At 38.0% G+C, this 16,817-nt stretch overlaps 1 protein-coding gene across 6 annotated transcripts in view; it reads left to right on the top strand.

Annotated features, from left to right (window-relative positions):
• The window catches only part of LOC111865893 (protein lap4), a 221,069-nt gene that overhangs the window by 99,381 nt on the left and 104,871 nt on the right, over positions 1-16,817 (top strand). For all 6 annotated transcript variants that reach the window (XM_023854324.2, XM_023854326.2, XM_023854323.2 and 3 more), the window contains exons 15-19: positions 2,077-2,164; positions 9,270-9,451; positions 11,151-11,297; positions 13,387-13,605; positions 14,575-14,733. In XM_023854324.2, the coding sequence (XP_023710092.1) occupies positions 2,077-2,164; positions 9,270-9,451; positions 11,151-11,297; positions 13,387-13,605; positions 14,575-14,733 (795 nt within the window). The remainder of the gene's footprint in view (positions 1-2,076; positions 2,165-9,269; positions 9,452-11,150; positions 11,298-13,386; positions 13,606-14,574; positions 14,734-16,817) is intronic.

The following is a 16,817-nucleotide window of genomic DNA, read 5'->3' as shown; positions in this document are numbered from 1 at the left end:
TGAACAGAAGGTACCGTGGAGCGTGGAACAATGCATTGTGATCAAATTCCTCGCTGGAGAAAACGTCCTGTCCGCTGAAATTCACCACAGACTCCAACAACAGTGTGGGGAAGAGTATCTCTCACGGACCCGTGTGTTGGAGTGGTGTAAGTGCTTCAGAGAGGGCAGAGAGCGCGTGGAGAATGAACTGCATGATTGTCGGCCGCGAACATCTGTCACCAAGCCAAACATTGATGGTGCAGACGTGCTTATTCGTGATAATAGGCGCATCACTATAAAGGAAGTTGGAGCAATGCTGTCCATCAGTGTTGGTAGTGTAGAAGACCTCGTGAAATACCACCTGCACTATCGCAAGGTGAATGCACGGTGGGTACCATGCACTTTGACGGATGTGAACAAAATGGTGCACATGCAAGCTGCCAGTCGTCTCCTACAGCAGTTTGAAGATGGCAGTGATGCATTTTTGAAGTCTATAGTGACCACCAATGAAACGTGGGTGCATTACTTCATTCCCGAGTCCCAGCAGTCATCACACGAGAGGTGGCATACCAGTTCTCCCAAACCCAGGAGAGCACAGAGGAGCCGTTCAGCAGGAAAAGTGATTGCAACGTTCTTCTGGGACTGGCAGGGTATCCATGTAGACTTTCTGACAGATGCCAGAACAGTCAATGCAGCTTATTACTCAGACCTCCTGGCAACAGACGGGAAGGAAAAGTTCTGATCCAAGTGGAAGACAGGTTGAAAGCATGTAGCCTTCCTTCAAGACAATGCATGCCCCCATACGGCCAAAACAACAATGGAAACCCTCCGGAAATTGAAATGGAACCTTCTGACACATCCGCTGTACAGTCCCGATTTGGCCCCATGTGATTTCTACCTGTTCGGAAGGCTCAAGTCAGATTTGCAAGGCATGCGGTTTGTGGACGACGCCATCATCCAGACTGTTTGGGAGTGGATATGCCGCCAACCACAAGCGTTTTTTGAAAAGGGCATTAGGATGCTTCCAGAACGTTGGAAAAAATGTGTTGACTCCGGAGGGGAGTACATTGAAGACTGACATGTGCAAGTAAGTGTCTGGCAATTATGGTTTTTAAAAAAAATCAGTCCCAGTCATATTTGAACCACCCTTTACTTATATAGAGGAAAGATACTCTAGGTTCCTTGAAAACATGTCATTCAAGCATCTATGACTAACTTTACAGAGCCAAGAGTATGCATATCTTTTATGAAATAGACAGTTACAGTAGTTTAAGGTTTTCGTTTTTTATATATCAGTATAAGGTCTAAGATCAAACTCCATCACATAATTCAAGCACTTGTGGAGCATGATCAGTGAAAACACTATTTATGCTTATGTACGTATGCATATTAATTAATTGTCAAACTACAAGTTTCCTTACTGCTAATACAGAAGCCTGGTGATCATAGTCCTGAGGTAGTTCAATCGGTTTTATAGTAGCGTTACACTATTTCTCAAACATCTATCCTGTATATGCCTAGCTCTCTTAGGTGGTTTTATCCTTAAGGTATGTATGTGTTCCCTGTATGCTATGTACAATTTCATGTATTTGAACATGGTGAGAGATTTAAATAGCAGCTGGGCATCAGCTGGCTCAAGTTTTCCATAGTTTTACTCATTCCACAAAGGAAAATGGTGATGTAGTAATTAAAGTAGGCCATGGTCAGTTCCTTCTGTTTTTCCAGTTTCTAATCATTTTGCTATTTAATACAAATTTCTATAACTTCTAAATTGACAAGGAAAGATAAATAAACCAAGACAAAACTACCGCCTCAGCATTCTTTTATTTAATCATCCTAATACATTTTTAAGAAGTTTTTCAAAGAAATTTTTACAGAAAAACTTCTAAGACCTTTTTGTTTATTGTTTAGAAGTGTGTCATAAAACTGGCCTTCTCATAGGTAATATGTTACATATGTGTGTAGGCTGTATTGTTTGGGTTTGTAAGTTTGCAGATCTCTTGTTTCCAGTCTGTATGGGCTGTTAGTGCTACATACACAGTTTTATCTCTGTCTTGTTTATCTATCATGATATTCTGCTTATCTGCACTGTTGCAGGCTATCAGTAAGCAGAAAAAGGAGGATGATGTAGATAAAGATGGCTTCTATCCTACACCACCAGAGTCAGTTGGAGAACAGAGCCAAGGTATGGTTTGTTTGTGCACCTGACTTGCATTGTGATTACTGTAGGTAGAGGTGTGAAACATTGAAGGTCACAGGTTGTTGGCTGTTGCTCTTAGCACTAGGCTGTGTATGTCAAATGAAATTATATCATATACGTCTACGTGTGAGTTAGGAGGACGGTGCATGTTTAGAATTTCTGATTTAGATAATATTATTTATTCTGCAATGAAATCATTATTCAGGAAGCATTACGAACGAAACAAACGGAATAATGTGGCTGTTAGAAATCCAGTGATTCCAGTAGAAAGTGAAATTAATGTAGCTGTTGAGAAAAGGTCACACACTGAACCAGGTGACGTACCAAGCAGTGGGAAAAACATATCTGAGAATAATGTGTTACAAAAGGGAAGTCTGAATATACTGAATGAAAGTGTTAACAGTCACGAAGATGATGGCAGTAATGTCTTGAAGCAAGTAGCTGAATGCAGAAATTATCAGCAGATGCAGCCAAACATTGCCGCAACTAAAGACTGTGCAGTTTCTGCAGAAAGTAGTAGTAGTAGTAGAGCAACAGCTGGGAGAAGATCGCACACTGAAGGAGATGAGGCATGGAGCAGTAGAAGTGTATCTGAAAGTCATTTATCACAAATTCCAAATGGACGCATTGACAATCAGAAACATGGTAGCAGTAATGTCCTAAGGAGAATGGGTGACTTGCAGATTAAGAGTGAAACATTTAGCCAAGCACAGTTTGAAAATGAAGATCTTGCACATTGGAAACCCGAAAAGGATGGCATGGAATTGAGAATGTCTGCTATTGTAAGGTGTCAGAGAAATCAAAATGCAGCACCTACAAGAGGTTTTGTGGCAGTACCAAAGAAAGTTCGCATTTGGGATGGTAAGTACATAATATACATCATTCTTAATAATAGCCCTCTTATTTAACAAAATAAGTAATATTCACTTACTCAAGAACAGTTTGTTTGGCTGACCTTGTTTCTGGAACTAATGCAGTGCCCTTGCACATTTATTTGATTCAGTTAATTAAAGTTGTACACGCAGGACTCTCACCATTGAACCTGCTTAACCCAAACAAAGCATGGTATCCTGTTCAAGGTTTCAGTAGTATCTTTATGCATCTGATTTATGTTTGCTTGTAAACAGCTCTTCTAATCATTTTTTGCAATTTATTGAGTGTCTGAATCCACTCAGCAGGAGTATTTTTCTTCTTCTATTTTTAGCATCTGTAGCTGCAGGATTGTTTTTAAGATCTGATAATGTATGTGAGGGAAGTAAAACTTGTGAAGGCAAGGGAAGGGAAGTAATGCTTATGATCAGTGTGGTGTCATAGTGTTCAGTGGCTGATTGTTACCAGTTATTTATAATTTTCTGTGTGCATGTTCTTATGAAACATTCTGGCAAACACAGGGGAAGAAGTGAAGAGGCAATACATTGTGCTAATAATTATGGTTTACAGTGTTCAATGATGGATTTTTACTAATCATGGGCAATTTCTGCATTCATCTTGTGTGAGAAAGTCTCAGAGATGCAGCGAAATAAGCCAAGCAGGTGATGCATGTTGCTGATGAATATTATATTGTAGTGTTTTTTCAACTTTCTGCTTCTTTTTGTTTCAACATTTCATACTTTGAGCAGAGCTCTGAACCACAATCAGTGAAGTGCACACATATATTGGTTGATTTAGCAAGTGCACAGGATGGTCCTAAGAATGATATGATGATGTTGACACAGAAGAAGGGTTCAAAGCTAATCCATTTGAAGATTCATCATCCAAAGAAAATTAAGATAGTTTAGAATGATACCATAAACTTCCTTCTGATAAGACAGCTGTGTACAGCTATGTGTGGCAGCAAAATGGACTAAACAAAGCCACTGTCCCCAGTATTTCTTAAAATTCATGACAAGATTTCTTTATGCTGTGTTTTCAGACCATTCTACCAGTTATTGTACAAGAGACCAATCACTGTATGCAGCAGGATGCCCAAACAAGAACAAAGAGATTTCCAAGCAAATGAGCCTGAATGACCTATATGCATTTCTTGCATGAAACTAGTATGAAACTATGTTGGACCAAAGATGAATTTTATTATGTTCCTCTCTATTCCAGTGTGATGCCACATGATCCCATATCAGTAGTATGAAAACTTTCATTTTGTGGGAAATCAGAAGCCATCAATACTAGAAAGGAAAGTTTCTGATTACACTGGGAAAGAGAGACGCATGGCAAACACAGATGTAACAGTCACAACATGGGTCATATTCAAACTGATTCAGATAGCCAAAGGAGTTGGGTGCAAACTATTCATTGACAACCACTTTATCTCTCTGAAATTTTTATTGATCTCTGCTAGAGGTAAATCAGTGCATGTGATACATTTCATGACAACAGGAAGTAGATGCCACATAATTTCACTCCTAAACATCAGGAACCAAAATGAGGAGACATGGTATCCAGAGTACAAGGAAACGCGTATTTATTTAATTAAAGAATAAACAAGAAATATATGCCATTTATAATGTGCATATTCCTCATGCAGATAATGACTTCGAGGAAGGTGGGAAAGCTATGAAGCTCGTTGAGAATTACAGTTTGCTGAATGACATCATCCCCTTAACCTTTAACATATGGACTTTTAAATTGCTGGCAGCCCTCTGTGGCCAGAATTTAAATCACCCTCAGTCTTTAACATTGCAAACTTTCAGAAAAGAAACTACATATTTTCCGTTCTATGCAACATAGCAAAACGAACTAAAAACAAAGCAAAATACAATAAAATTTTCTACATATACACAAAAGAGCAATTTTTAAAAACGAAAATTAACTGTGATTATTTCGTCATGAAATGCAAAATATAATCTTTATTGTGTTATGAAATTCCAGAGGACTTACCTGTAGTTTTTTTTTTTTTTTGAACTTGAGACTTGGTGATATTGTAAATATAATCACACTATATACAGTAATATTTTGTTCAGACTGTATGTGAGTTTGAACTGCGTCACTTCACAATTTATGATACCTCACACTCTGACGTGCGTGTGCCACTTCTTGAAGTAGTCCGCGACACACAGTGCAACATCACACTTTTTACAATAGAAAATGGTGCTCTTGCTTTCCTTATTTAGCGAACACACATGACAGCGGGTTTGTTTCCCCTTGGTTTGCCAGTGTTATGAATGTTTCACCTCCAGTCGACTCAGTTGGTCCCCAGATAACCTTGGCCTCCCTCAAGAAACGCCACTGACCATGATATTTGCCTTGTGCGATTGAAGAATCATCTTGGGGGAAGGGGGTTTCCAGCAGAATCAGATAAGTTATGTTGATTGACAAAGCGACACACTCACCTGTTAGTAATACTCGCACAATAGTGATGCAGAGTAATTATAATACTAGTCGAAACGAGCGCCAGTCTGACGCTGATACCGAAAGTCACAGTGGCGAAGATGCCTTTTACTCACAAAGTAATACTGGCTCAGTAGGTTTATACATACATACATACATACATACATACATACATACATACATACATACATAGCATTCCATAGATCCATGAGTTAGTCAGATGACCTACCGGATGTGGAATTAGTCAAAAATCATACAATACATATATACATGCACAATTCAAGTTCACATAAATAGTAAGGATTTCACAAAAGTAGTAAAATATCCATCATAAATCCATACATTAACATATACTAGTTTTTTTTTTCTGTGTTCCAAACAAGAGAAAACATTACATACACTTTATGTTGTTTGGAAGCATAAATTCCTCAACAGAGTAAAAGGAGTGTGTAATTAAGTATCTCTTTAGTGCTACTTTAAATTGTCCCTGTTTATCTATAAGAGTTGTGATATTTGGTGGTAAATTGTTGAAGATTTTAATGCCAAAAGACAAAATAAAAATGATATATAAAGAAATATATGAGTCTGATACTGACTTTTTAAATGATAAAGAGACATAAGATAATTCAGTACTGAAAACCATTCCTTGAACACTTCACACTTTCTTGAAAGCTCTTCAAGGGCACAGATGAATATTTACTCCTCAAGTTCTCAAAACACAGCTGGGCTCTATTTGGCTAACCAGGTCATAGACAGTCATATCTAGACATAAATAGTATCCAGTACTGTGATAAATGATTTCATTGTTCAGAGCTAAGGAATGAACCACTGACATGACCTTGCATGGGTTTGTTTTGGTTTCAAACCCAAGATCAAACTGTCATCACTCCCAAAGAGAGCAGTGTCATACCTCATATAAATATAACATTCAGCCATAGTGGGGTTCTGCTTGCTGTAGATTTATATAACATGTGTCCCTTAAAGGTTAAATGACATAGTAACACTGCAGGATTTTATTACAACATCTGAAGGCAGTTTTTAGAGGCTGAAGCCATTTAGCAGAACAGTGAGCCCAACGTCACTGTACTCTTAACTGCCATTGTCGCACTGTTCAGCTAAATGGCTTTTAACAGGTGCAAATGGGAACAGTTGTGTGATGATTGTTGAATATATGCAGTATAATAATTCCATCAGCACTGTTCACTGTGTTGTTTTGCTGTACTGTAGCATACATGTTTAGCATCTGCTGATTGTCTTCAGTTATGTTGCTTCTCCTAGTTTATATATGACATCTCTTACACCATCATTTACTGCTTCTCATCTTGATTGAACATATTCCATTTTTAAAAATGATTAAGATATTTGTAATGAGGAGTTTCATAACTTTTATTCTCTTCCAAGTATAATTGGAATGATCAAGTCAAGGAGGATGAGGTGAGCAGGGCATGTAGCACTAACGGGGGGAGATGAGGAATGCATATAGGATATTGGTGGGAAAGCCAGAAGGAAAGAGACCACTGGGATTACCAAGACATAGGTGGGTGGACAGTATTAAAATGGATCTTAGAGAGATAGGATGGGATGGTATGGATTGGATTGATCTGGCTCAGGATAGGGACCAGTGGAGGGCTCTTGTGAACATGGTAATGAACCTTGGGGTTCCATAAAATGCTGGGAAATTCTTGAGTAGCTGCAGAATTGGCAGCTCCTCCAGAAGGGCTCAGTTCCATGAGTAAGTAAGAAAGTTAAGATATTTGTAATGTCTTCCAAATTTATTCTAGAGTAAGATATTTGTATTATCTTCCAAATTTTTTCCAGAGTTATTGAAATCCACATTAAATTCACAGAAAAAGAGTACAGTGTTGTTAAACTTCCTTTTAATTTTATTTATTTATATTTAATTTAAATATACCACAGTGACTGTGTTAATAGAGTGCAAAGAGGGTGTATTTTACAATACTGTACTGAGCACCTTCATTGTGGCAGATATGTTTTGTAACTTGTGGAGAGTATGAATAAATATGTTTGTACTCAGTCCTCGATAGGAGGAAGGTGACATGTTTACAAGATTCTATTGAAGTTTGTAAAAATTTCCATGAGCTTCATTTTGTAAAGCAGTTATACAGCAGGAATATCTTACCATGTCTAAATAGAACCTTATACTGAGTAAGATGACACAGCTGTCACGTGTTTTTTTTATTCAGTAGTTATCCTGTTTGATTCTCTGCCAAAGAAATGACTGACTTTTGTTGTTGTTGTTCATCATCATCAGATGATCAGATACTGAACTGACTGACTTGTGTTGTGTCCATGCTGAATCTCTATAGCCCTCCAATAGTTCCTTAACCATGGGCCTGTTGTTAGTTCTTCATAAGTCATTTGAGTGACAGTGTGAACTTCAGTCTCCATGAAGTTATGTTGCTTTATTTCTGATGATTTGATGTGTGAATGGAATGTCACCTCCTTCATTAGCAGGTGTAGGGGGAGGGGCAAGTCACTCATATCATGAATTCTTGTTATAATATTTTCTTTTATTTTTTATCACTTTTTGTATCATACATTTGAGTGTTCATGTCACATATGCGAAGGCTTTTCTTTGTTTGGAGTGATAGAGAAAAAATCACTTTCTTGCAAGTGGCATGAAAACCACACAGCTTGTTATTATGTATAAAGATTTATCTCTGTCCTGTTAAATTCAGGCGTAACTTCCATTTCTGCATTGAACTCACTTGTTTTCTCCCACTGCCCCCCCCCCACACACACACACACACACACGATGTATATGAAACCTTGAGAGAGCAGTGAGTGAGTATGTAATGTAGTGGGAGGCTCTCTCTCTTTATTGTGTCAGCTGACTAAGCAAAGTTTGGTGAAAGTAAACACATGAAGTTCATGGGTGTGACCACTGGCTTAGTCATCACCTGTTTTGTAGCTGTTACACAACACAGCCTGTACTATTTGTTGTTGGTCTGCTGATGCAGTTGACATGCTGGAATCACAAGTGAGATACCCACACTGTCTTCTGGAACATGCCAAGTTGTATGTGGAAAGTATTTTTGGTACTTTGCAGGTTTAAATACTTGAGGTTGCATGCCAGATGGAAACTTTATAAACATAACCATCAGATTAACTAATTAATAAACCCACCATTGGACTGAATGTTAGGCATTTTATTTTATTTCACATCTTGACTTCTGATTTATGTATAATTTCTCTGAGATGCATTTCTGTCTTAACCACTCCATTCTGTTGTCTTTCTTGAATAGTTGATTGTTTTTCATCTGGTCAAGAAATGTCCTATTTTTAAATCAGGGTTACAGAATTCCTGCCATTGGACCCTATCCTGAACTAGTTCAGTCCTGAAGAAAGCAGTCTTCTGGGATGTAGTGCCATCTAGATATTGTGTTAACCGATGTTTCGGAGGAACATATCGCCTCCATCTTCAGGGTAGAAGAAAATAGAAGAAAATCTGCAAGCAAGGAACCGGCATGAGCAGGTGCTAACAGACTAATTCTTTTTTCTTCTACCCTGAAGATGGAGGCGATACGTTCCTCCGAAACGTCGGTTAACACAATATTTACATGCTGCCACATCCCAGAAGACTGCTTTCTTCATAGTCACCACCGTGAAAACCTCAAATCTTACATAGTTCAATCCTGTTCACATCTTTGTATTCTGTTGCTCTAAATTCCATTTAAATAACAATGTTAGTGGAAACATTGTGGGCATGCTTTTCTGGATTTCTTATTATCATGTAACATTTCAGATTTGGATACAAATATTGAAGTCAGAGAAGAGCAATATGAGATCCACATTGAACGAACAGCTGCCGGCCTTGGTCTCTCAATAGCAGGTGGCAGGGGTTCCACTCCTTTCAAAGGAGATGATGAAGGAATCTTCATCTCAAGGGTATCTGAGGGTGGACCAGCAGACCTTGCAGATCTCAGGGTATGTAATTTAATCATCCATTTAATTAATTACTGATAAATGACACAATATAACAGATTTATCAAATAACCTACTTCTGACAAAAATTGGGTATGTGTCTAGAATGTGATGACATACAGAATTGTTTATTTCTTTTTTATGCAAGGCATGTGAACATACAGACCATAAGCATAAACTTTTATTCACCAAAAAACATAATTTTCTGATAGGGCATGGTGGATTACAATTTCAACATGAATCACATGTCGTGTTTGAGTTTGTGGCTGTCGTTCATTGTATTTGGGAGGTCCCTGTTTAAAATTTTTATGATTTCTGTGTTTTTATTCAGTCCTCCAGGCAAAATGGCAAAATAGCATCTGAAATGAGGCTACAACATTTGAAGGATACAGTGTTTGTTATGGGTAAAGTGGGAATTGTGACTGCTGTATGTGTATTTTGCTGTATTTTGAGTGTGACACACTAAGGCAATTTCAAATGTATCCATATAGCCACTAGTAAATGTGTCACATGGACTTACTATAGTACCCTGAAACAATTTTGTGTAATATTATGGGTGCACCAGTGCCTTTGTTTTTTAGTGTACAGTAATCCCACCAGGTTCTTCGAAAGAAGGATGAAAGCACACTGACCTTATCACAGTGGGGTGAACATAAGTGTATGTTGGTACATGCATGCAAGCTTACGTACGCACATACATACATACATACATACATACATAAGCATGCACACACATTCTCTCTCTTTCTCTCTTCCTCCCCCTCCCCCCTACATTCCATGGATCCATAGTTGGTCAGAAATGACCATAGGATGTTTAATAAGTTAAAGTGTGTGATAACCTGGATATTATTGAGGCTGCACATAGAGTCTGTGCTGTAAAATTGCAACCTGTATACACATAAAGGCATGAAAATCTGCTGTAAACTACATGTATATTTACGCTGTTTTCTTGCCAGTTATTGAACCATCAAATGTCTCATACTGATCATATTGCTGGAAAAAAGAAAAGCATGTTCTGAATTGAGCATTTACTGTATTATATACATGCTGTGTGATGAGATGATTATGGTGATATATTGATTGTGTGATTGATCGATTTTGATGCAGTTTTATCTTACTTCCAATATTTGAAAAAGATAAAACCCATCATTATGGAATTTAGTACTTATATGATGCCACCTGTGCCCATCTCAATGGCATACAACATAAATTCCTCCCATCAGTAATACCAACATTGTAGCCTCTCAGATTTTTGAGGTAGTACCCTGAATCAATCATCTTGAGACTTCGTGTGTATGGCATGCCACCTGAGGCCATCTCTGTGTTGCACACTTCATAAATGACTCCAATCACAAATGCAAACACTGCAGCCCCCCCCAATAATATTTTTGTATTGACTTCATTATGCATACTTACTAAAATTTTCTTTCTATTTATGGCATCAGAGACTCAAATTGCAGTGAAAGGAAAGTAGGTAATTAGTTTTTCCAAAAAATTATTGTTAGTTTGTCCTTTCAGACCCAAATACTTAGGGAGGTATAGGCTCTTGCCCCCCCCCCCCGACATTCGTGCGATTGAGAAATTAAAAGTAAAATATTTCTGTCAGCTTCACAATTATGGGTAGTCATTGGTCATCATTTAATTTGATTTTAAATGGTTAAATGGAAGAGTTTTACATCGTGTTATGTCATATTTCTTTTAGGTGGGTGACAAAGTGCTGTCGGTAAATGGCCATTCTTTGGTTAATGTTGATCATTATGATGCTGTAGAAGTGCTGAAAAAGTCAGGTTACAAACTGGTGCTTGTGGTGACAAGGGAAGTTCCAAGACTTGTTCCTGTTACAACAAAGGTAGGTATATTGGTTTTCTGGTAAATATGTAACAGCAGATTGTCTGTTCACCCATGTGTTTGTGCATGTCCCCATTTGATTCTCTTCAAGTTGTGATGTAGTTGAACAATTTTCACTCAATTTTATGTGAGTATATATAGTTGAATACCACCTAAAACTTTTAGTTTTTACTTAACCAGCATTCAGTAATAACATCACGATGTGTGTGAGATTGGAGCAACATGAACACTGCTTAATGTAGGTTCCTGAAATTATGTAATAATAAGTTCTTGATACATGTACAGTTTTGTAGAGTATTTTTTTTTCTTTTTGTATGATGTAATAGAACACTGTAACAGCTGTTTGAACTTTTTAAGTTTGACATGGATGGCACACTATTTCAACTGAAATTTGATATGAAGATGAATTGTGAATGTACCCTTATGAATTGTATATGAAATATTGTTTACAAGTGGAATGTTATAAACATAGTGAAAGTATTATGAGGTTATGTCCGACAAATTGAATACAGTTAGAATGCACATTTAAATAGTCTCTCCCTTGATCAAATCTATATCGTCGTCAGCAGTGGCACTGTCACTGTGAGTGTGATTGTAAATAATATAAAAATACCACCATGAGTAGGATTTGAGGTTTTCATCTTTCTGGAAACTCAGCAGATAAACATGCTGAGCCAGTGTCTAAATTTAATTTCATGGGTGGGTAATGGATTACATTTCATGAATATAACGTTCACAGCACAAAATTTATAAGACAGGAAGTCCTCATAATTCAGAGTAGGTTTTATTATGGATTCTACATGGAACTTCTTTTATTCCTCAATTATTTTGACTCACTTTTGTTTAAAGTTATTGTCTAGTTTAAGACCAGAGAACGCATTTGTCACCAGAGGTGAGTGAGTAGCTTCTGAATGAATGAGAAGGAAAACAGTGTGACAATGTGTGTGACAATATATACAGCAAGAACTTGACATAGAAAAGTGGGAGACAGATGAAGAGAGACAGAGAAAATGGAGGATAGAGTGTGAATGAAATAATGCTGGAGAGAGATCAGATTAGTGGAAAAAATAAAGTGGTTTGTTTGTTATCATATGAAACCTTGTACCCAAGAGAGGTAGAAAACCAGGAGAGAAATTAAGGAGGTAGTACAAACAAGAGGTAAATGGCACATGCAAGAGAGTGAAAGAGAAAAATCATAGCAGGTGCTCTTTTGCATGTGCCATTCTCGAAACCTTCAGTAATTAGAATAAAGTGATTATGTTGTGCATTCTGAATTCATTTCACTTTCACTTTATTTTAAATTCCACAGATCCTTTCAGGTCACACATGCCATAGGATATAGAACATGTCAAAATACATAAAAACAATGGACCCATCAACATGCAATACAGTCACAGTACAAAATTTGTACATATTCGTACATGCCATGGGGGGCACGTGGTAGCGTAGTTGGTTGAGGGGCTATGCTACAAGCCGAAGGTCGCGGGTTCACATCCCGATGAGGTCTTTGGATTTTTTTCAATCGACCTAATCCTTCCAGTCACACAATAGCCCTGGGGTTTACTCTGCCTCTAACAGAAATGAGTACCAGGAATTAATTAAATAATTTTCAAAGGGAGTGAAGCGCGGCCAGCCTGTAAGGCTGACAATCTTACCGCCATCTTTGAGCTGATTGTCTGGATAATGTGGTACCCTCAACGTCTCACAACCCTGTGGGCCTTCACGGCCTGTTACAGGGATAGTTTTGATTTTTTTTTTTAACATACATCCCATGTTTCAAAACCCCATTTGGATCACTCGTAAATGTGTTTTAAGATTACAGCGTCTTTTTCTCCCAGAATTCATAATACTTTTCAGAAAGGGTGTTTCTGTATGTAGAGCAAGTATCATGTAAAATAAGGGTACATATGCTCAGTGTACATTTATTTTGTGGTTGGTATATATATAACATCTAAACTCCATATGAAACACCGTTTATCAGAGAATTCTAAAAACTTCTACGTGTAAAACTTAGCAAAATATATTGGAGATGTTTTCTTTTCTTGGTTTCTGAGCAGTCAGTCAGCCATATTGTGTTTTGTTTTCTTCAGCTTCCTGATATCACTTCATCTCCGTCCCCTGGTTCCACTCCCACCTTCAGGCAACATGGTGCCACTTCCAACCTGGATTCTGCTTGCTCAAGCCTTGGCACAAGTCGAGCTCCAAGTGCAACTTCTCATGTGTCAGCTACAACTTCAGGGTTTGAAAGTGCAAGCAAAGGGGAAAATGGCCAAGTTTCTGGAGATCATAACCATGAACATAAAACAAAGGTGAAGTGAAAGAAATGCTGAATTTTGTACTCCACATAACTTCATATATCACAACACCAGCTCATTTTATTAAAGCGTTGTTTCACTGGAAAGTTGTGTAATGAATGAAAAGTGTTTTAGAAAAATGTGAATTTCATGTTAGTTGAAAAGTATAGTATTGAGACAAGTGAAGTTCAAGGACTTCTATTTTTCTGCATTTTGGAATCTTTATAGACATGTGGTAAAACTTGTTGGGTAGGGGAACTGACTACCAGGTCTTTAACTACACAGAACAGTTCAGACACACAAAGCCTGTTGACATACATGAGAGGCGTGAGTATGGTTTGAATCCACGATCACAGTGTTTGGGTATAGAAGACAGTACATGTCCGAGACTGCACAATCATTGGAATGCTACAGTTACATCCAAGCTTTTTGTTTCTTGTAGTAATTGATCCTAGAAAGGACAATGAAACTTCATCTCAGTGACGTAAACATTTTACATGGAAAGGGTGTTAGTCTCGGACACACACAGATTTGTACATTGTACATTATATTGATTTCAGAATGAAAAATATTTTAATTATACATGAAAATATTGCTGTTTCTTGATGATTGCAGTGGCCCTGTGATCTAAGATGCAAATGACCTTGGTTCACTTGAACATTTGGAATATGGGTTCATGTTCCACTTCAGGGCATGGCAGTCAACAAGTATTGTTTCCTGCTCAAAAATGAAATTCTGCCAAATGACTAAAGTATTTACGTCTTCCATTTTCTTTCTTCTGTATAAGCGGAAATGGTTTGATCAACTTTATAATTCTACAATATATGTGAATAAGCGTTACAGAAAAAGCCCCATAATAGAAAGACCCAAGTCGAAATTGGTCTCAAGTTCAGTGAAAAATTTTATCAGCATATGAATCTTCTCCGATTTTTTTTTACATTTTTTGTGTTTCAAAAAAATGATGAACTTGTTCTGTTTTGCCAGCCTCAACTCGCCAAGAAGATACCCGAACCAATCAAGACGTCAAGAGATGTTGAAACGCGAAAGCAAACTGTCCACACAACGTTAATCAGAGACCAGAATGGCCTTGGGTTCAGCATATCTGGCGGCAAAGGATCTCCACCTTATAAAGACAAATCAGATGTAAGGAAGTATTTAATTTGATCTAGTTGAAAAGTCTTTTTAGAAATTCAGCAATAAAGTGTTATAAAGATTCTTTACCTTCTTCTCACATTTCTCCTGTATTCCTTTCATGTCCATTTTATTTGTACTAGCTGTGAAAGTATGTACTGGTTGAGGCCACTTGATGATTAATGTCATGTGTCAAGACACTGGCAGTAACTACAGTGCAAGGCACAATAGATCACTGTGGTCGCGTTGCAAGGGCCAAGAAGGCCCGCCCCTTTTACATTCTTCATTTGTTCATTCAACTACAGTGTATGTGAATTTATAACATGCACAGTCATGAACTGTAACCTGTTATGTATATAAATATAGGTCATTTCAAGGATTTTCTACTAAAGCTACAACTGTTTTTAGTAAAATAATTTTGCATTTTTTGTTAGTTTGTAGAAAAGTGCCAGGTTTCAGTAGAAATTTTTGTACAGATCATTGCACAGCCAGCGTTTTTCAGTTTGAGCTTGCTTCTCTTCCCTCTTACAGCATTTAACTTCTGAAGTGCATGCATTATATGAAGTTTAAGTTGTCTGTATATAAGGTTTTCCTTTAATTGGGAGCTTTAAATTTTTACCGTAGTGATCTAATCCAACAGAGTATTATGGTTCGGTCATGTAGCACACACTGAGAAGAAATGCGTGCAGAAGTTTAGTTGGACACATGAAGAAGGGAACTGTTTGGGAGACCTAAGTGTATATTAGAGAATAATATTAAAATGGATTTTATAAATAAGGTGTAAGGATGTGGACAAGATGGAACTGACTTAGGATAGAGCATTTCTTCCAGGTGGTGGTAGCTCCTAGAGCAGTATGAATTGTTTAAAAGCACTGTAAGTATGAAATGATTAAATGGTTTAGACTAGGATGCTGATGGGGAAAGTGTTGACACATTGAGTACTGAATTTAAATGCCCCTTCCTACTCTCAGTCCTTGGGCCTTTATTCAGATAAAGAAATACTGTACATGCATTTGTGAAAGAATCATGTCTTCACTTTTACTTGGAACTTGTAGAGTACCTTTGGTTTATACATCAGCCTAAACTTGGATAGGAAGTAGTCAAGAATAGAGTTGATTTTGAAGGGTCCATTTGAATTTACTTGTATTTCTTTGTGGTTGTCACTGAAATACTGCTATTGGCATCAGTTCAATGACAAAGTTGGGATTTGTCAGGGGATTTTGGACACTTAATCTTTGCCCCTTCCCATCCTGTTTTATGCTGTTGTAACTTGGCCATAAGCAGAATTGTTCAAGGAACTTTTTTATTTTTTATTTTTTATTTGGTCAGATATATCTATCGAAGATTGTGCCAGTCTGTTTCTTTACGTAGTGTCTCACACAGTTCATTCCCATATATATGTGGTGTGTTCAGAAAGCATCAAACCTTCTTTTTTCCCGTGTAAATCAGTGAAGCGCGGGAGGCTCCCTTCGGTGGAGATGTGGGGGGGACATTCATGCGCAGTCATGAATTTTTTCCCGCCCGCAGAAAGCGTCAGTCGCTGGCAGTTGGCCTATGAGTGAGGACGTGTAGTGAGCGCTCGTCGGATTCCAGTAAGGTGTAAATGACAGAACAACATGAGCAGAGATATTGCATCAGATTTTGCCAAAAGCTTGGCAATACCCAAGTGGAAACCATTCACAAGATTCAACAGGCTTTCGGGGACAATGCCATGAGCAACTCATGGATAAAGGAGTGGTACAACCGCTTCAAAGATGGCCGCACATCAGTGGACAGCGAACTGCGTTCAGGCAGACCCTCAACAAGCTGAAATGAGAATGTCATTGCGCAAGTGCGGACTTTGGTCATGGAGGACCGTCGTATCACAGTCCGAGAACTTGCGAACGAGATAGAGGTAAGCATTGGATTGGTACATTCAATTTTGACTGAGGATTTGGGCATGAGGAGAGTGTCCGCGGAATTCGTACCGAAACTGCTAACAATGGAGCAGAAGCAACGCCATCTGGAAATCGCACAGGACATGCTGGACAATGCAAACAGTAACCCCAACTTTCGGACCACCGTGATCACAGGCGATGAGTCATGGGTTTATGGGT

Source organism: Cryptotermes secundus, unplaced genomic scaffold (assembly GCF_002891405.2).
Source record: "Cryptotermes secundus unplaced genomic scaffold, Csec_1.0 scaffold1670, whole genome shotgun sequence".
In the NCBI taxonomy this organism is placed as follows: domain Eukaryota; kingdom Metazoa; phylum Arthropoda; class Insecta; order Blattodea; family Kalotermitidae; genus Cryptotermes; species Cryptotermes secundus.
The sequence above is the reverse complement of the archived record's forward strand: the minus strand, read 5'-3'. Positions and strand labels throughout refer to the sequence as shown.